General features: G+C 39.7%; 1 protein-coding gene across 2 annotated transcripts in view; it reads right to left on the minus strand.

Annotated features, from left to right (window-relative positions):
- Positions 1 to 237: 237 nt before the first annotated feature.
- Positions 238 to 21,217, minus strand: part of ublcp1 (ubiquitin-like domain containing CTD phosphatase 1) — a 32,685-nt gene continuing 11,705 nt past the window's right edge. Inside the window, exons 4-11 of one of the 2 annotated variants that reach the window (XM_052014848.1) lie at positions 16,661 to 16,746; positions 15,996 to 16,111; positions 12,530 to 12,628; positions 10,796 to 10,833; positions 9,103 to 9,201; positions 6,450 to 6,566; positions 5,802 to 5,929; positions 238 to 2,943 (exon numbers count right to left, since the gene is read on the minus strand). In XM_052014848.1, the coding sequence (XP_051870808.1) occupies positions 2,916 to 2,943; positions 5,802 to 5,929; positions 6,450 to 6,566; positions 9,103 to 9,201; positions 10,796 to 10,833; positions 12,530 to 12,628; positions 15,996 to 16,111; positions 16,661 to 16,746 (711 nt within the window). In that variant the 3' untranslated portion in view covers positions 238 to 2,915. The remainder of the gene's footprint in view (positions 2,944 to 5,801; positions 5,930 to 6,449; positions 6,567 to 9,102; positions 9,202 to 10,795; positions 10,834 to 12,529; positions 12,629 to 15,995; positions 16,112 to 16,660; positions 16,747 to 21,217) is intronic. The other variant, XM_052014849.1, reaches the window with a different exon arrangement.

Consider the following 21,217-nt stretch of genomic DNA (forward strand, 5'->3'; position numbering starts at 1 on the left):
ACACTCATCACCCTCTGTGTAAAAAAAAACAATGTGGGGAAATATGAAATTACCCAATGTGGTAGGGAAAGCAGAGAAGTTGTTTTAACAAGGTGAAGGACTATGCAGAGGAACTTCTGACATTCTTGAATAGGATTCAGTTAATATGCAGGTATGAAAAACAATTAGAAATATAAATGTTAGTCTTTATTGCAAGGACTTTGAAAATAAGAAAGCCTTAATGCAATTGGTGAAACATCTTACTTCTGTTTCAGCTGTTCCTAAGGAAGATATACTTGCCCTAATGGAAGTGCACTGAAGTTTCACCAGAGTGATTATCAGGATGAACTGCCTTATGTGGGAAGATCAAAAAGAGTAGGATGGATTCTCCAGAATTTCAATGAATCAAAGATTTCATTGAAATATAGAAAATACTTGTCTCAACACTACAGGTGCTGAGAGGCTGTTTCACTAAGCTGGGAGGTCTAGAACTAGAAGTTTTAGATTTAGGATAAAGCGTCAGCCATTTTGAAGAGAATTTTTTTTTAAACGATTTGAAAATCTTTGTAATTTTCTACAACACAGGTGGATGGTCAATGCACAAGTATATTCAAGATCAAGATTAATAACAGCAAAAATTAAGGGTTTTCAAGTGAATATGGCAAGGAAATGAAATTAATGTAGTTAATAGTGGGGCAAGTGTCAAGACAGTCACTGATCACCCTCCAATATATATCTGATTGTAGGTGAAAGATTTGGGGACAGCCTAGCCACCGACAGCAACAGGGAATCTGCAACCTCCCTAGACTGCAAGGTGCAGCACTATACCAAGTGAAGGAGATGGTGGAGGGCATTTAGAGCAGATCCTCATACTTTCGAAACACATAATGGTGAACTTGTGTAACAGCAACCATATGGATTGTTATTAGGTTGGTAGCTCCCAAGCATGTTTTAAGTTTCTTTTTCCCCTGCACACATTCCTCAATTATATTCACAATCATGGGCACCTGGCTCTGGATTTTCAAAGTAAATAGTATATTAGCTTCAAATAATAAAAAGCCATTTAAAAAAATGTTGGGCCAAAGAATCCCTACAGGTACCTTACTTGATATTTACACCTTTGATATGCTCCACTCAAAAAACAAAACCTTTTTTAAAAATACAGAATTCAACCTGGAATGCCTGTTTTATTTATTTAAAAGAACGAGAAGCACACTGCAGTAACAAATGAAACATACAACATGAAGAAACCAACATAAAAATTCCAGGACATTTCTGGTCCTGTCAGCCAGACTAAACTGTAAACCAATTAGTTTTGACTTCAATTCCCAGCAGGGCAACCTATGTGGACTTAAAGAAAACACTTATTTGCCAACTCTATAGTGCACCACTAGGGCAGAGGCTGTGGAAAGGTTGTGGAGGGGCAGGGCATTGAGGGGAAGAGGTGGTTAATTTTCTTTGCAGGTTTTATGTACCATGACATGTAGATTCACTGCAAGAAATGCTGATATACCAGCTTCAACACCAAGCAACATGGTGATAGAAGAGCATTACTAAAGAACTACAATCTGAGTATTTGCAGGGTGCCCCCAATGACAGCATGCACAAAGGGAACATGATGGCTTTTTTTTCCCTGCATCACTGAAGGCCTTCCTTGGGTCCTGGAACACGCTTCAAAGGCCACCTCCTTTGTACTGTTGGGAACAGTCAGTAATAGAAGACTCAAGCTTCTGATACCTTGCAAGCAACTTTAAAAAAAATTGAAAGGTCATAAGATTCTGAAACAAGTGATCCTTCCACACTTCTATTCATGCTTTTTTTTAAAAAAACTATCTGCAAGAAACCATATGGAGATAAGAGTTTAAGATCACATCTCTGTGTTTGCTGAAGCTTATTTTGTTTCTGCACCATGTAGAGTTTTCACTTTAGCCTGGTTTCTTCAGGCACCTTACAGTGCAGAGAGAACCCACTGCCAGTGCTCCCCTGGAGTGTATAATTAATGTCATGCCAATTATTCATTAAGCTGGATCTCAGAAACACATAAAACATAGCACCCAGAAAATGAGTTTACAGTACAGTTCATCCTGAATAACCTCTGGGGAGAAATCTGTAGCACCTCATAGCAGGCAACATTGTCAATCTAACGTATGGCATGTGACGTGACAGTGGAATGAACAAGAATGAAGGCAAAACTGTTCCTTCAGGTCTGAATGGAAAAATTTTGGTCTGAATGTCCAATCCAAACTTCTGAGCCAGTTGGGGACAACATCGGTGCTTAAGCACTCTACATTTTCATACAATTTAACTGAGTGAAAGTACTTCCTTCCTTAGGAATGGGGAACTTGCAGTGGACCAAAAGACTGGAGGCCTATGGTACATCTGCCAGTCTGCTGCTTATACACAGGAGCCAATTCCACTGAGGCAAGTTTAAAATGTTCCCTCTCTTAAAACCTTGGTCAAACTGAAATTGCTCATATGGGAATTGAACATTTTATCACTTATGTAGTCCAACCCAGCGCACAGGGAAGAACTGCTTAACAAAACAAATGGAAGCAACTTACTCTATACAAGAGTAACCTGCAATTAGCACACTTTTGTTTTCTGCCAACTTCACAACAAAGCAAGGAAGCCATACTTAGACATACAGTAGATTAATGACGACACAGCTGGAATACATTCCTATGAATTCACACAGTGTGACAGTATTTTGCTGAAGCATATTGTCCTTTGTTCAATTCACTCTTCCACAGTGAAAGACCAAAGGATAAAGAAAGTTGCAGGTAGTATGTCAGTTGATAAGTCCCTTTGGCGTGTTTTTTTTAAATGTTTTTGTCTGTCGAAGTGCTCAGCACTTGTTCTGAGTTCAATCACAGTTAAAGTTTTGTCACATAATTCTGAAGTATACACATCCTAGGGCAGGAAGATCCACATGGGGCTCATTGCCCTTGCTTCTTGGAAAGATATCTGCAGAAGAGGTGACATGATCAATTAAAAAGGATGGCATTTAATGCTGAAAAAGAGAACATTTCCAAGAATACAAACAATGAATAAAAAAAATTTTGATAGTAAACTTTGAATTCTTCATTGTCACAGAGGCAGCTGTGACACTTTTTTAAAATGTCTTTTTCTACTTTTATGAACACCTCTATGGCCATTTCTTCTCCGAACTTACCTTCCTTCAGTCACTGTTAAAAACCTGCTTGTGCTTTCCCAGAAATTCCAAAACTGGAATGCCTCAGAGTTCCCATTTTAATACCTATTTACAGACTTAGGGTTACCCAAAACTAAACTGTGGTTTATAAATCAGCTTGTTTCCTATTCTTTTTCCTGGTGATATTTTATCAGGATGGATAGTTATCCTGTCTAAGGTAACTAAAATAATGATGAACAGAGAGAGTTAAGGGGAGACTAACTTATATAAAATTATAAGGGGCCTAGATAGAGTGGATGGGAAAGATCTATTTCCCCTAGGAGAGGGATCAAAAAAATGGACTTAAAGTAATTGATGGAAGGGTTTGAGGCGAGAGGAGGAAAGATTGTTTTTTTTAAAAAAACCTAGAGGGTGGTAGGGCTCTGGAACTCATTGCCTGAAACTCTCACTTCATTTAAGAAGTACCTGTAGGGCGGTGACCTGAAGGGCTTAGGCTGGTGGCTCTTTTTTGACTAGCTCAGATGGGTTAAATGGTTTCCCATGTCATAGATTTTCTATGATTCCATTAAATTAGCTATAAAAATTGTTTTGGTAAAGAAATGTTTTGCTTAAAATGCCTAAAAACATAGACTCATGCCTACAGAACAAGTGCACAAGGTACCTGCTAACTGTATTCTACTTTTGGCCTCCTATTAATAACAAATGCATCCATGTATCATTCTCAGAAGGGCATCAATGCTCAGACATGGCACATTGTCCCACTTCACAATCCAGTATCATAGATGGGTACTGAAGGATACCAAGGACAACTCAGTCTGCTCCATCCACAATCATGTGATTGAGCTCCAGATCTGGAAAAGTAGCTCCTAACGCACAACCACCCACATCAGCCATCCTTTGTTTTTAGACAAGACTGATATTTACTTTGCACTCAGAACCTGGTCACAACCTGCAATCCATAAAATCCAAGGGAGATACACATACCACCAGGCCTGCCAGAATTTGAACCGAGATCCCAGAGCTTAAATGGGCTGTACAAACCATGTGAAGAATAAGATTCAGCACAGGAAGTAGTTCTTGGCCAGCCCTACTCCCTGAGAGAGCTAACAATTAGCCTGATTCCCTCTCTACTTTCTAGCAGATCTCTCTTTTTCAAACAAAGATCCAGCTCCTTTTTGAAAGTTACCACTGAATCTGTTACCTCCACTCTTTCAGGCAACAAATTGCAGATTGCAACAATTCATTGTAATAGTAAATATACTTCAACTTTCACAAAGAAAACATTCAAACACACACACAGAAGCAGAAATAGGAGCAGCCAAAACCATACTCAAGGGGAGCAGTTCTGAGAAGGCTTTTTATAGTACAGGGAAGAGGTAACCAGGTGGAGAGATTCAAGCAGAGTTCAAAAGGAAGGAGAGAAGGTGGAAAATAACATTTTAAAGTGCAAGATATTAGAATGGATAGAAGTTTGGTTAAAGGAAGAACAAAGAAAACTGGTCATTTTCAAACTGTGAGCAGCAGGGTGCCCCAGCCATCAGTGCCAAGGCCCCAGCCATTTACAATCTAAATTAATGTCTTAGATGAAGGGACGGAGTGCAAGTTATCTAAGTTTGTTGATGATATATTGATAGATGTGCAAGTTGTGAAGAAGATACCAAGTGTATACAAGTTGAATGGCTGGGCAGAAAGACGGCAGATTGAGTACCAGGAGGGAAAATGTGAGGTTACCCTCTCTGGTACATAGGATAGAAAAACAGAATATTATTCAAATGGTGTGAAACAAAGAAGTGTTGCTGTTCAGAGATCTGGCCATTCTCATGCAAGGAAAGCAAAATGGAAGCATGCAGGTACAGTGAGCAGTTAAGGTGGAAAATAAAATGTTAGCCATTATTGCAGGGGCATGGAGTAAGAGTAAGGAAGCCTTGCGACAACTGTACAGGGTTGTATTGAGACCACTTCCAAAGATACAGCACACAGTTTTGGCCTCATTATTTAAGGAAGGTTATCCTTGACTTAGAGGCCTAAGAGAGGAAATGAGGTAATATTAAGCAGAATGAGCCAGTGATCTTTGGGGTTAGAAGAACAAGAGACAAGAAGTGTACAAGGTTTTGAGGAGGCACAACATGACAAAACAAATGAGGATGTTTTCACTGGATGGGGAGACCAGAACTAGGGGGCACATTCTCAGGAAAAGGGGTCAAATACTTGAAATTGATTTGAGGAGAAATTTCTTCTCTTAGGGTATTGATGTCCTTTGGAATTCTCTATGGATGTTGAGTCACTGTTTACTCAAGGACGAGGTAGATAGATGTTTGGACAACAGGGCAATCACAGTTTATGGGAATCAGAGAGGAGAAATGGAGTCAAGGCCAAAAAAAAAAAATCACACTAGCCTTAATCTTACTGAATGGCAGTGCAGATTTAAGGGGCCACATGACTGATTCCCGCTCCATTTCTTATGTCCTTATGTGATAAGCATTGTTCACTCTCTGGAACCATGATGTGAAGTGGCAGAGTTGGAATCTATTCTTAGTGAAACACGTTCTCAAATCTCCCTGCCGAAGCAGCTGTACCGTTATCATTCAACAGCTGGAACATTCATGCAGTACCAACAGTTAAAGCACAGCCTTGTCATTGGGCACAGGGGGTGGGCAAGCAGTATCCATACCTTTCCCAGTATTTATGATTAAGCTCCGTGAAATCTTCTAACTTGCCAATCTCCTTCAGGTATTGCGACAATTTCATCAGTTCCATATCTTTATCTCGGTTAAGATGAGCCTTCATGAAAGGTCTAATCTGGAAATAAATTGCAATAAGTTTACATCTTGCCATCCCACAAGGATAGTTAGCACAATCTTCATTTCAAAAACAGTGGGCATACTACATGGACACATTGGTCTTTTCCTGTCTGGCATAACAGATAATCCACTGACATAGGAATATTGCAGGTGAAGGAATTGCCTTTGAGATATGAGAAAATACAGTGCTTTCTTTCATTTTTACCATGGGCAAGTATTGAATTCCACTGATTACAGTAAGTGAATCTAAATATAACTATGCTTTTTCTCTGTGAAATAAAGAGGCTGAATAACATTGCTGTTGAAAGCCACAAAAGTAAAAATTATATGCTCAAAAGGCACAAATATCTGACAGATCATAAAAGGCACCTTTGGTTACATCTAAGTTACGTAGTCAAACAAGTAGGTAATAGGATAGCAGTCAATGGTGGCTTATACCATGGAAAACATACATCAAAGAAAGAACATTGTAAGACACAGTGCACGGAACACTTGTATTGCTAGAGGATTGCCCTTACCTTTAGCCCATTTTGTGGATTCATCAGAAAGTTTCGTCCAATATCATCAAACATTATCGTATTTTTTCTACTGTAGAACTCAGGAAATTTATCCCAAATGACTCCCAGCGGCTTGACCTGTGAGGAAAAGCCTTTGTGAAATATCTTTCATCAACACGGCGGCACAGTAGCGTAGCGGTTAGCGCGACGCTATTACAGCGCCAGCAATCGAGGTTCAATTCCCGCCGCTGTCTGTAAGGAGTTTGTACGTTCTCCCGTGTCTACGTGGGTTTCCTCCGGTTTCCTCCCACATTCCAAAGGTTAATTTGAGTTTAAAATGGGCGGCGCAGACTCATTTGGCCGGAAGGGCCTGTTACCATGCTGTAAATAAAATTTTTTTTAAAAATTTAAATTTAAAAAAAACTAGCACACGATTCCATTTGCAGCAGGAGGCTTGAAAATGACAAGTAGGAGGAGAATGATCTTAATTAAAGCAGCTTGAGTTATCAATACTGATGCAAACCTATCTTGAGTAGAGAGAGCTTCAGCTGCACTAGAAATGAATGGCATCAGTCCAGTTTTAAAAAAAGATTGAGCTGGTGAAGTGAGCCTGACTCTGTCTCATATCCCTTTCTGCTGATGTAGATCCACAGCAAAGCTAGTTTTAGTTCAACTTTAACTAGTGTGATCACATAGAAATGGCCACAGTTCGAACTGGTCTTGCAAATGTAAGAAAGCACCAAAACTGATATATCAAGGATGCAAAGACAGTTTATTGGATTGGTTGGGGGGGGGGGGGGCGGTGGGTGGGAAGGGAAAAAAAAGAGGATAGGTGTTTTTCCACCTCTGCATCAGACAGTATTGAGAGGGCTTTATTCTGAACCTAACCTAAATCAGGAATGTGTGGTATTGCTACTGCATGCCTAAATCAAGAACTAATTCTCCAGCATTATAAAATGGAAAATCATGCTCGACAAATACAAGTTTCTGAGAACATAACTAACATGATACAAATGGAGAAACCAGCAGATGCACATATATGGGGATGGTTTTAAAGCCAGACTTTCAATAAGTATTTGATAACATACCACACAGAAAGGTGTTATGTAACAAAGATTCAAGGGGCTTGGGGGTAATGTATTAGCATGGATATGGGATTGCTTAAATGAGAAGAAATGAATATTTTTTAGGTTGGCAGACCATTACCAGCAGGGTGCACAGTATCAGTACTGGGCCCTCAACTATTCATATTTTGTACTAATGACGCAAAGGAAAAAAAGAATGAAGTATCAAGTCTGCTGATGATACAAAGTTGGATGGGAAATATCAGCTGAGAGGTAGACACAAAGAGTGCAAATGGATGGAGCCAAATACAAGAGACAAGTGGGCAAAAGTAGCTGCTAGAATACAACGTGGAAAAGCATGAGGTTATGCAGTTTGGCGATAAGAACAGAAAAACTTTTTTTTTTTACACAATGAATAAAGCAATAAATGTTTGTGTACAAAGGGATCTTGGTAGGCTGGTTCACAAGATACAGAAACTAAATATGCAGTTACTGTAACCAAGTGCAAGGGTATATGGTATGCTAAACCACCTCTCTCCCCCCCGCAAGGCTCTTGGAGTACGTTAGGACATTTTGCTGAGTTTGACAGGGCTTTGGTGACACATTATTTAGAGCAGACTGTGCATCCATGGCCTCTATACATGAGGATATAATTGCCTTGGATTCAGCAAAGCATGGATTCACTAGGTTCATTCCTCAGCCAAGGAGCTTGCCCTGTAGAAGGAGAAATTAACAACAGCCTGCACTTAAAGTTCAGAAGAATGGAGGGTGATAGCACTGAGACATTGAAAGTTCTAAGGAAAAATAATAAGAAAAAACTGCAGATGCTGGAAATCGGAAATAAAACAGAAAATGCTGGAAACACTCAGCTGGTCAGGCAGTATCTGTGATGTGAGAAATAGTCAATGTTGCAGCCTGAAATGTTAACTATTCCTCTCTCCATAGATTCTATGTGAACTGTTAAAGGTTTTTAAAGAGACTGACAAGGTGGATGCTGACAGGCTCTTTCCTCTAGTTAGAGGATCTTAAACTGGGAGTCACAGTATGAAGGTAGAGGTTCCGGCTGTTAGGACCAAGGTAGGAAGACACTGTTCTAGGCAGACGCGAGAGGCTGCAAATGCTGGAAACTGCAGTGAAAACCAAAGTGCTGGAGGAACTCAGTGGGTCAGGCAGCACCTGAGTAAGGAAATGGACAGCTGAAGTTTCAGGTTGAGACCCTTCCTCTGGAGTGAGCCCAGTATTTTGTTTTCCACTAAATGTTCTAGGCAGATGGTTGTAAATCTTTGGAATTCTCCACCTCAAGGGGCTGTACATTCTCCAAGGGCTTGTACGTTCTCAGTTGTTACATAAGCTCAGGCTAAGATCAGTAGTCTTTAAGGCATTCAGAGGACATGGGGATCAAGCAGCTCAGCTAACACGAGGTAAGGCATATCTTTTCTTTATATATTTCGCCCTTGATGAGCACAAAATTCACACTAAAAGAAAGCTTTCAGAAATAATTCTTTGATCAAATCCCAATAGTATTAATTATCTGTGATCCAATTCTTTGCAAGTTCTGCACTAAATTGAAAGAGTCATTGTTTATTCCTAAACAACTACTTTGCACTCACCTCTACCACTCCTCGCTTAGGTGTATGCACTGTGATCATTGCTGCACTGTCCAACATGAAGGTTATCTTGTAGTTAGCATGTGTCGTGACTCCCAGTTCCTGAAAAAAATGCGAATGCTCAGCAAAATAAATCACTTTCGTAAAACTGCATAACCACCTGAAAATATGAAAATGAACAGAATTCTGAGTATATTTCCAATTTCTCCCCTCCAAAGAAAAACACAATTGGTCTGTTCTTCAGGTTTTATGAGAATGAGAGGTAATTGAAATGCAGAAATTACTTTTTAAGGCAGTTTGACATGGTTTACAGTGAGGCCACTTCCTCGGCTGCAGAGTTGCAAACTGAGCACCATGGTGGTTAAGGGAAGAACAGCCAAGATCAAGGTGAGGGGAGATTTCTTCATTCAGAAGATTGTTAACCTTTGCAATTCTATACTGCTGAGTGTTGTAGAGTAAAAGCATTCAAGTCAGAGACTGCTGGATTTTTGAATGTTATCAGGATCCAGATGCAAGGAAAGTACACACAAACAGATAGAGCTGAGCAGTAGGGCAGACTTAAAAAGGACCATAAACCCAAATTCTGCTCCACCTTTATGCTCGTTCATATATCGATATGAAGCACTTTAAGAGCCACAATATAAATGGGAATTATTTTCCTCTGAAAAAATGGGCTCCTTTCCAGCAATACAAAGCATGCTTGCTGAGAGTTACCAGTCTTTTCTAATAGAAGGCTAGAGCAGAACATGCATTTTTCACCCACTTAAAAGCAACCGAAGGAGAAAAGCCATTCCAAGCCTGGAACCCTGGGATTCCCAGCAAGGCCTGGCTATTTCCTCCAGGTCAAACAAATCAAAAGAGCTAGAAAGGAAGTGTGACTTCTTGCAGGGAAACTGCTCAGGGATGGTGAAGTGTTGGATACAGACAGCAACACAAGGTTCACTACTCTTATGAACAGGGTGTAGGCAATTCCTGCAGTTACCTGGGATAGAAGCAAAAAGTTCAAAACCGAAGATCTAAAAATATGATTTATTTATTCAGTGTTTCTGGTGAGACTTGCATTAATGGATGCAATCAAGTTGCCAGTGCTGTGGGTGGCACCAAGGCTTTCTAGGGCTGAGGCAGGGGAAGTTTCCTTTGTCCAACAAAGGTTTACCATTCGGAGAATCATCCTCCCCACAACCCACATGAAAGCTGGAACTAGCAAATCAGTAACATGTTACTGCACTTGCACAGACTAGCTTCTCTAAGTTTTGCAAAAACTGAACAACATAACACTGCAATTATTCAGTTGTTCTGTTGCAATTCCATCCCAGAGCAAAGATGAAATGACTTTCTACCACAAGGATACATGACCAGTTACTGAATCAATGCCTCACTGCACACAGCATCAGTCCCTGCGTCAAAAGAAATGTTTGAAAAGCTGTATGCTTTTAGGGAAAAAAAATAGTAATCACCTCCTTTGAAAAACTGAATGCAACATAAAAGTAAAAAAAAAATCATTATCACAATACACTTTGGGTCTGAAATGTTGCCCTCAGTTCAAGATGAAGATACCCATCACTGGTATCATATGATCTCAAGGGATGCTTTATACTGTCACTGCTACAAATCGAATCAGACCATAAATCGTCAGACACTGTCACCAATAACCATTATCAGCAATAAAACAGAATGATACTCAGACACAACTTACTTTCATTTTTACTTCAATCCACTTCATACTAGTGGCAGCTGTGTAGAAAATTGAAAAAACAAACTGTATTGAGTCTTGACATACTATACCAATTGCAAAGCCAAACAAAAGCAGACTAAATGGGAATAGCTGCTCTGTCATTGATTAATTCTAAAATTAGCCAGACTAATGAAATTTACACTGAAATATTTTACATAGCAACTGCAGCAACATATGAAGTAAAAGCAACTTGCTGGGAATGCTCATCACGTCAGGCAGCATCTGCGGAGAGAGAAATAGATTTTCATCACTGACTTTGTACTCAATGAGGGCATCGAGTACACGGAGTTAGGACACTGTACAAGAGGTTGGCATGACCAAACTTGGAATATTACAAGCAGTTCCGGTCGCCTAGCTATAGGAAGGATGTCATTAAGCTGGAAAGCATCCAGAAAAAACTCATAGGGACATTATGAGGACTGGAAGGTTTGAGTTACAAGCAGAGGCTGGATAGGCTAGGACCTTTTTTACCCTGGAGTGTAAGAGGCTGAGGGGAGACCTGATGGAGATGTATGACATCATAAGAGGCATAGATAAGGTGAATGGTCAAAGTCTTTATCCCCAGGGTAGAGGAGTTTATAACTAGAAGGCATAGATTTAAGGTGAGAGATTAAAGATTTAAAAGGGAACTGAGAGGCAAGTTTCCCAGTTAGGCACTTCAGCTGGCATGGACGATTTGGGCCTAAGGGTCCGTTTCCCAGCTATATATGTCTATGACTCTATAGTGCTTTGAAAAGAAATCCCACTGCAGTTACTAATGAAAATTGCAACAATGCTATTTATTATCCAACTTCCATGAGTGATGGTGAATGCTTAGGTATGAATTACAAGATGCAGGTGTCCTGATGCAGGGTTTTGACCTGAAACGTCAACAATTCCTTTCCTCCCACTGATGCTGGTCAACCCACTGAGTTCCTCCAGCAGATTGTTTGTTGCTATGAATTACAAGCAATTTCCTTAAATTACAACTATAGGGGACCCCCATGTTACGTAGGGGGATGGGGAAAGGGGATTGTGTCCATAGAAAACTATACGTATCACAATTTTCTGTAATGCAAACCCCAATTTTCCATTGAACCCCATGTTATAAGTGGAGATGTGTTCCTACAGAATGTTTTTCTGTCAACTGTAATGACCCTGTGGGTATGCAGTCTATAGGCAAAGAAATTCTGAAACTGGAGACTTGTAATGATCTTTTTCCACACTTGGAGGCAATTTCAACTAAGTGGATGGGGTCTAGAAAGTATTAAGAAATTAACTAATTTAATCTTATTATCAATAGAAGAGATTGCCTTGTCAGTTTCAAAAGCAAATCTGTAGGTGCCCCCCGCCTCGCGAACCAGCAGCTGCAATATTCAAGGACAATGGGGTCTGTTTGATTGCTGCTGGGAAGTATACATTGTGTGCGTGTGTTTTAAATACACATAAATTCCACAAGAGTAAATTTTTATTCTGCATCTTAAATCTTTTGGTAGCGATTTTTGAATTCTCAAGGCGAATTTTCATTACCCAAACTGGTGTAATGCAGGATCACCTGTATACGCAAAAGAATTCTTCGCCTACTACAACTAATTTCATCATTCCCTATCAAGTTTACACTGAACCATATTTTCATACAAAATATATTTATTGTATAACCATCCAAAGAGAAATGGAACTATGCATCAGATCAATTTACTCTACCTCATTACTTACACCATATAACAATGTCATAATCTTCATATGCTGATGTGAGGAACTCATGCAGGTATGGCCTCATTAGTTCAAGTCCACTCTCAGCACAGGACCTATGGTCTTAAATCAAGATCAACAAAATCAATGGTCTTCAAAGCAGGATTTAAGAAAAAGATTGTATTTATGTAGTGCCTTCCTGATCTTACAGTACCCTGCAGCTTCATTCAAGAATAGTTCCCGTTACAATGTAGAAATGCAGCAAACAATTTGACGACTTATGGACAGTAATTAAATAAATGACCAGACAACCTACTTTGGCCTTGATGACACTTGAGGGATTATTGGCTAGATTACCAGGGAAAATTTATCCACCTTTATTCAAATTTTGCTGCTTTAAGGACAGACTGGGTGTTCCAAGAAATGGCATGAATAAAAGTTCAGTACTTCCTCTGATTGCATAATAACATAACTCACAGAAGTTGAAGCATATAGGTCATATATATTAGCTGCTATGGAACCCTGCAGCCTTTATTCTTTTTCTCTTTTTTCCAATTCTGACAAAGGGACTTTAACCTGAAATGTTAAAATTGTTTCTCTTTCCACAGATGCTGCGTGTTTCTGGGATTTTCTATTTCAGATTTCCAGCATCCGCAGTTGTGTGTTTTCTTTTAGACTATATTATACTTCCAATGAGACAGAGTCACAGAAATTGAGTCTACTCTACAGGAAGGTAATGATGTACCTTTCCATACTCCACTGCTTCCCAAATTATGCTAGCTTGGGTATTTTCAAATAGATACTTAGCATCCACAATATTAAACCGCCCAAAATTAATGCCAAGAGAGTTTCATCTGGCTCAGAAAACTGAAGTACCACTAGGGCACGTGGGTTAAAACCTTCTTTGAGTCATAATCATTTCTGCAAAGAAAATTTACAGAATACGCAGGAGAAAAAGTCATAAAAGCAAAAAAAAATCTCATGGAAGATTAAGCTTTTATTGGTCCAAATAGTCACGAAAACAGAATTTTATTATGCATCTTAAATTTTTCACATGGACCACATAACTTTGAGGTATGCAGTAACCATTGCATAGCCATACGCAACAGTTACATAAAATAGCAACACCTCAACACTGAGCATATGACTTAAGAGGAGTGAGTAACTTAGCCCCTTGTGCCTGCTCCATCATTCAATAAAATAGTGGCTGATCTAATTGCAAACTCAACTCCACACTCCCACCTATGCCCATAATGTTTTAGCCTTTAATTATAAAGGATCCATCTACTTCTACCTTAAAAACATTCAAAGACTCTGCTTCCACTCTCCTTCAAAGAGAGTCCCAAAGCCTCAACCCTCTAGGAAAACAAAATTTCACCTCACATGACAAATGGGTAACCTTTTTTTTAAAAGAGTGACCTCTGTTTCTAGATTCTTCCATATCCCCTCTGTCAAGATCCCACGGCATCTTATGTTTCAATCATGTCACCTCTTGCTCTTCTAAATTCCGGCAGATACAAGCTCTTCGTACATCCCACCCATTCCAGGTATCAGTCTAGTAAATCTTCTCTGAACTGCTTCCAATGTATTAACATCCTTCCTTGCATAAGTAGACCAATATGCTACACAAGATGTCCTGGAGCAAACTGTCCTACTTCTCCACTGAATTCCCCTAGCGATAAAGGATAACATTCTATTAACTTTCCTAATTACTTACGGTACTTGTATAATGGCTATTTGAGAACATGCACTAGGCCACACAGATCCTTTCCCAGTTAGATAATATGCTTTTTTCTTAAAATATACACTCCCTGCCAAAACAGACAATTTTCCATTTTCCCACATTATAACCACACTTGGGTGTTACCCACTCGCTTAACCTATATTCCTGGGCAACCTTCTCCCCTTCTTCGTTGAATGACCCACAAATGACTTTGTTTTGATGGATGACTTATTACCCAGAAAAGATTTCCCTACTCTTCTTCAAATAGTGCTACAATCTTTACTTCCAACTACAACAGGCAGCCATCAGCTCCACTTCAAGTTCATTGGAACAACACAGCCCTCAAAATAGCTTTGGCACATCTGCCAGAACATGTGCTCAAGGGATGGAGTGTGGCTCAAGCCAATGGCTTGACAACGTGGTAGGAGTACCGACTGCCTGGAACAAAACCCAGAAGTTTTTCAGGCAAGTCGGTATTAGTAGGCTATTTCAGTCTTGTGGTACTTTATAATTGAGATCAATCACATACTAAAACGATGTTCATAAATGTATTCAGAAACAATGCTTGACCCATTTTCCCCATTCAGATATGCTGACCAGCAAGACACCCGTTTCTAGGAGTTACGCAGCCTTGGTCATGGTAACAGTGGAGATGCTCAGCTGTTTGCAGTGTTCCCAAGGAAGCAAAAAGGAAATTATTCAAGTTTAGAAAACTGCCAGAATTCCTTGTTTATACTGCCTGTCAGTGAGGGCCAGGGAAATATTTAAATATTTGCATATATATGTAACAGGTCTTTACCCTCTGTTTCCATAGTCAACATTTTGCTGGGAAGAAAAATTGCCAGTCATGGTCAATTTCATCTTCTGGGCTGATTATTTTGATACAAGAGCACTTTAGTGCTCTTAATAGCTTGGGTATTTTTCCTCTACCAGTGGGGGATGGGATAGGGGGAGTCTAGCAATGATGCTCAGGCTTGATGGGTTAATGTTCTTGTCCATCATCTTAGTCTACCTGAAGGAGATGCTCAAGGAAAGTTCAATGATGATCATCAAAAACAGTGATCAACAGATTTTTGTACAGCTACGTACATAAGGAAAAAAAAGGACACCATGGAATTGAGCTAGAAGATCAACCTTGTTGAATGGTAGATCAGGCTCAAAGGGACCTGCTGCAAGTAAAATACAAACTGCTAGAGGAACTCAGCGGGTCAGGCGGCATTTGTGGAGGCAACAGATAGTCGATATCTCAGGTCAAGATGCTGAATCAGGACATGTCTCAACCTGAAATGCTGACTATCCCTTTGTCTCCATAAATACTGCCTGACCCACTAAGTTCATCCAGCATTTTGTTTTTGCTCCAGATTACAGCATCTGCAGTCTCTTGTGCCTCAAAAGGACCTACTCAGTGTCGTTTTGTTTTAAAATGAGTAAGATGCAAAAATGATGAATAAACAAAGAGGGATAATCTTGAGGAACCATCTAATACTTCCTCCACAATTTTAAAATTGAGGAAGGAATGGGCCAGAGAACAAGCCTCAAATCACTCAACTACTTTACGTTAACCCTTTGAAAACTATAAGCCTCAATGATTACAGAAGATTACAGCGTCAGACTGTACAATGACATTTTTTTCTGAACATTCTTCAAGAAGTTAAAAGATATTAGAATGAAGGATGGAAAGAAAGTCAGGTAAGTGTCTAAGTAAGGCAATCCCTGAAAATTAATTTACAGTCAGCCTATTTGTTTAAAATTGGTAAGTGTGCTTACCAAATAATGTGTAATCGACATCTAAAACTAGTAGCTTTTTCCCTTCCCGGGGTTGGTTCAGCATTTCTATTTTGTACTCCTTCACTCTGCGTGCAATTTTGGCCAAGTTTTCTTCCCTAGTGTAAAATAAGTAAAATTAATTACTGCAAATGGACCAAGAGCCACAGAAGACTGCAAGTTTACTATGCATAGTCAAATAGAGCACAATTAAGTAGGAGATTAGGCAACCACTGCTTAAGCTCTTACTTTCGCGCACACTCTTTTCTCCCCAGAGAACATGGTTTACATACCTAGATTATGTACCTAATGTATAATCAAGTGATTTTTACAATTAAGATGTCAAACAAATTCAGAACAGTACAAGTTCTCCCAGTCCCACCTCCACAGTTCACATCCAGCAAACAACCCCATCACCACCCCAAGATTGCCTGCTGCACACTGGTAGAATGGCATTTGGAGCGCACACAATTTGACAGATAAACGTTAGATCAAGAGACAAAGAAACAGAATAAGGAACTTTGTTTCCATAAATTGTATGATGCACCAAATCCTTGTGAAACACCAATCAGCACAAGCTTAAACTAAAAAAGGCACCGTGACCAATTCAATCACTCTGCCAGTGAATAACCATTGTCCACACAAGCCGATTTAAAGGAGGTCAGTACCTGTTCTCTACTTCTATAACATCCTCTTCAATATCAAAGTCATTGATAACATCTTCATTGTCAGGGGGTGGCGCCAGTACTTCCTCCTGAGCAAGTTGGGAAACAAACACATTAAATGGGCAACCCCAAGCAGAAAGGAAAACAGGAACCTATACCTTCAAAAGCTCCTCTCTTCTAATGCAGCTGAGTCAAACTATGTAGAGGTCACGTTCAGCTGTACCTTGTTCGGTGCTGTGACAGCAGATCCCACAACCCCTCCCTTTAAAGTTGAATAATGTTGGTCTTGAGATCTATGTAAAGCTTTCAGTACCACATACAGCGTAACGTGCAGTAAACCCCACTGAGTAATTATTTTTAACCAACTTTATTTTGTATTTGCAGGATAAATTGCAAACAGAAAATGCTGGAAGTACTAACCAGGTTACACAACATCTGTGAAGGAAGAAAAACAATGTAAATGTTTTAAGCTGATGAAAGGTCTCTTTTTAACCATAGATGCTTCTCATTTTGCTGGGTGTTTCCAACATTTTTTTGCCTTTACTCCACAGACTGCATTTTTGCCTGACTCCATATAGCTGATCATCCTATCACTTATGGAATAGGCTCATATGAAGACTGACATTTAGGCAAGGTGCCCAATGACTACAGAGGAATAAATGAAACAACAAAAGAGAAATGTAGGCATAATTGAACAGAAATCCATTACTCAAAAGAAAATCCAATGTACTTTCCTGATAGAACTAGCTGTGTAAATTACTAACAGAAATCAATCATAATCAGACGTTCATACCAATAGTTCCCTATGTGGAAAGTCCTGAATGACGAGGTGCGATTGGGGAGGGCACCAGGCTGTAGCAAGACTCATCCACTGAAGGCAAGGAAATAAGAAAAAAAGTCCAGTATCTGTATAATCCCATGTTGCAGTCTCTGTGCTTAGATCATAATTGGCAGTAAACTATGACCAAGCAACTTATGTCTGCCAGGCTATAGCGCATAACAGGGTCTCAATAGTTTGCCCACAACACCTCTAATAACAAAATAGACTGTCAATATTCACCAACGTGATCCAAGGTTCGCTCAGTAATGCCACTGACATAGATCTTCTTCACTGTAATAACTGAACCAAGTGAATATATAGCTAATCATATTCTCCAAAATTTGCACTGGATTAGGGGTACTATGAACGATCTTTGCATCCCTGCATCCAGAATGGAAAGAATCAACCAGTATTCCTCCCCTTGGCAACTATTTAGCTACTCCACCTCGAAAGCAAGTGCTTGCAGACAATTGGACAATGGGGGGTGGGGCGGTGTGTGGAGGTGCAGTGACATTGGAAAAATCAGATCAGGGCTACTCAATAATATGTTCATCTCATTCTTTATATCTTACAATATTTCCAAGAAAAATCTAATTACCTGCCTAAAAGAATTTATGGACTCTGCCTCAACCATAGCTTATTTATATTTTGACAGCCTTCTGAAGAGTAAATTGCAATTTTCCTTGCAATCACTATTAATTTCACTGTATCACTTGTCCTTAATTCAGACTGACTAATGGAACCAATGTCTTTTAAATATTCATCATCTTATTTCTAATAAAATGCTAAAAGTAAAATATTGCAGATGCTGCAAATGTGAAATAAAAATCAGAAAAAGGCAGGAAATATTCAGCAGGTCCTAGACACCCCAGCCAGGCAAAATATCATCCCTGCATCTACCAAGTCATGTAAAAATTTTTGCATGTTTCAACTCAATAACCTTGAATCTTTTCACAAATGTTGCCTAATCTGACTATCTCCAGCATTTATGCTTTTATTTTTTAAAAAGGAAAAGAACCCTAACTTGTTTTTAAGAATCACATTTCAGAGCTGTGAAACTCCTTACATTAAGCCAAGCAATCTTGTTGAGTGAGAGGAAAACAATCCATGTTTAAATTGCTTTATTGAATTTTATCTTTAGCCAAATAATTTACACATTTTAAATCATTAGCTCCCTCTACCAAGTAGAGCACATACTTTAAATAATTACATTAATTTTAGAAACCAGCAAACAAGTAATAAGTTAGCATTTCACGTCAATGACATTTCATCAGACCTGGGAAAAGTTAGAAGTAAACAGGGTTTAAGATGCAGATAAAGGAAGGGAGAAGAGAGAACAAAAGGAAAAGACCAGTGATTAGTTGGAAGACGGGGGAGATTAAACACGATATGAGTGTGAGTGTGAAGAAAGAAAGATGCTGGTATTATTAGGTCTTTGCAAGGACTGGAAAAAGACCATCAACAACACTACAATATTGGAAAGCAGGACTCAGAAAGGATAAATAGGCAGCAGTAAGGCTATAATTGAGGAACAGAAGCAGCTGTGTGGGAATTATCTTCAGATCAGTAACAGGATACACGAAAATGATAATCAGAGAAATCTATTACAGAACATAATGGTTAAACATACGAGATTGGAGCCAATTTGGATAACCTCCAAAATCAAGCAAGGGGATTGCAATGCACAATTATCAGGACCCTTTTCAACTCGGTAGAGGCACAACATATTTGCACTACTACCCCTGTGGTTGATTAGCTTAATTTTAACCACACGATCAGCTAGAACCCAGTTGTACCAGTTAAAAGCTAGCCAGCAGTACTTAAACCCAGCCTGCATCCCTTAAATGGGAGGTGCATTGGGAGTGCAGCCACAGTGAAACACATTTGGGGGTGGTAACAACTTGTTAAAAGACTCACAGGAGAGAACAGTCCAAGATTTTTGGATACTGTACTGGAGGCCTAGGTGCAGAGAAGTGGAGGAGGAGGAGGAGAGTTGTCTCATTTCTGCAATGGGCCACATGGTCTTCCAGATACACACTCAGAAAACATTGCAAGAAAAAGCTGTAGAAGTTAACTCAGGAACTGAGCCTCTCGGATCCACATGTAATGCCACAAGAAGTTCAATGACTCAGTTAGTGTGTCTTTGGATGCCATAACCTATCAAATGTCAGCAGACAATATTAGTAAATAGGTCTCCATCCATTCAGTCTATTACCTACTGTATACAAGCCTCACACCCAAATCTTGTACCTTCTTCTTGTTATTCAACCACTGCAAGAAATCTCACCCAGAAACATCGAAGTATGCTCATTAGCACGTTCACTCTCCCTCAAAACAAAGTGAGCAAACAATCAGCAGTTAGTCAGTAGGTGACAGGAGTGCCTGCATAAGCTTCCCTCAAAAGGAGGAGGCCAAAGCTACCCAACATTATCCCCTTTCCCTCATTCCACAAATGCTTCTGATTTACAAGCAGCAGATGGTGCAAGTATTTAATATCCTACTTTTAATCCACAACTCCAACCACATGCTTTATCTTCCTAAGAAAACTAGAATGTCACCATGGCCAAGTAGGAAAAGAACAGCAAGAAATAAAAGACTATGAAGACCTGACTTCTTTTAACATTCAGCATCCACACAGTAATGTAGCTGGTAGAGCTGCTGCCTCATAACTCCAGTGATTCAGGTTCAATACTGACCTCCAGTGCTGTCTGTGTGGAGTTTGCATGTCCTCTGTGACTGCATAGCCTTCCTCCCACATGCCATGGATGAGCAGGTTGGTGGTTAATTGGCCACTGTAACTTACCCCTAGTGTGTAGGTGAGTGATAAAATCTTGGGGAGTGGGGTGGTTGGAGCAGATGGGGAAGTGGAATTAATGCAAACAGATGCTTAATGGTCAACCTTGGGGCACCCAATGGCCTGTTTGCCAATTGCATGACTCAATCACTCCATGTCATGATGCAAGACCTGCAGTCTCCTCCAAAGAAAGTCAGTACCTTCCACTTACCATGATATTAAAAATGGGGTAGCAGAGCTTTAGGATAGGCAAGACATACAGAAGTCAGGCATTAAGTAAATTCACTAGAATCATTTGTTGATATTTAGATACAAGTTGACTTACAACTTTATTTTGGACTGTTTATTTTGTGTCATCTTTAATTTTGGCATTGTAGTGAAGCAGACACTGTCAAGGTCAGCAATACACGAAAGGCAAGATGGGATCTGCTGAGGAATGAGGGATTAGGGGTTTTATTTGTTGGTGGCAGAGTCGCAGAAGTTGATAATGGACAGCCTAGCCTAAAAGGTGCTGAGGCAGCTTCTAAGCTCTAGCCTCTAGGCTGCCTCCTCCTCCTCCCTCTTCTCATGGCTTGTCTTGCTCTGTAGTCCCTCTGCTCGTGCTTCTGCATGCCATTGGAGAATGTTTATAATCAAATTCCAATAATGTCCGACTGCACTGCACACCACTCCCTGTAGACATCAACTCTAAAGACTAGAAGTTGTTGTAACACTGAATAGAAAACAAATCAGCAACTATCCTTCAAGCAATTATGATCCCTTTTTATAGCAGGAAAGAATTCCTCAGCAGTGCTAAGAAAATAGTATTGTGCCCAATTGCAGCTCAGTACTATTTGCTGATGTCATCATACATACATGGAAATTAGCATGACATATGCAAGCATCCTGCCCGATATGTTTATGCTTCCACAGGCACTGTCTGACCTGCTGATTGCTTCCAGCATTT

Source organism: Pristis pectinata, chromosome 4 (assembly GCF_009764475.1).
Source record: "Pristis pectinata isolate sPriPec2 chromosome 4, sPriPec2.1.pri, whole genome shotgun sequence".
Classification (NCBI taxonomy): Eukaryota; Metazoa; Chordata; class Chondrichthyes; order Rhinopristiformes; family Pristidae; genus Pristis; species Pristis pectinata.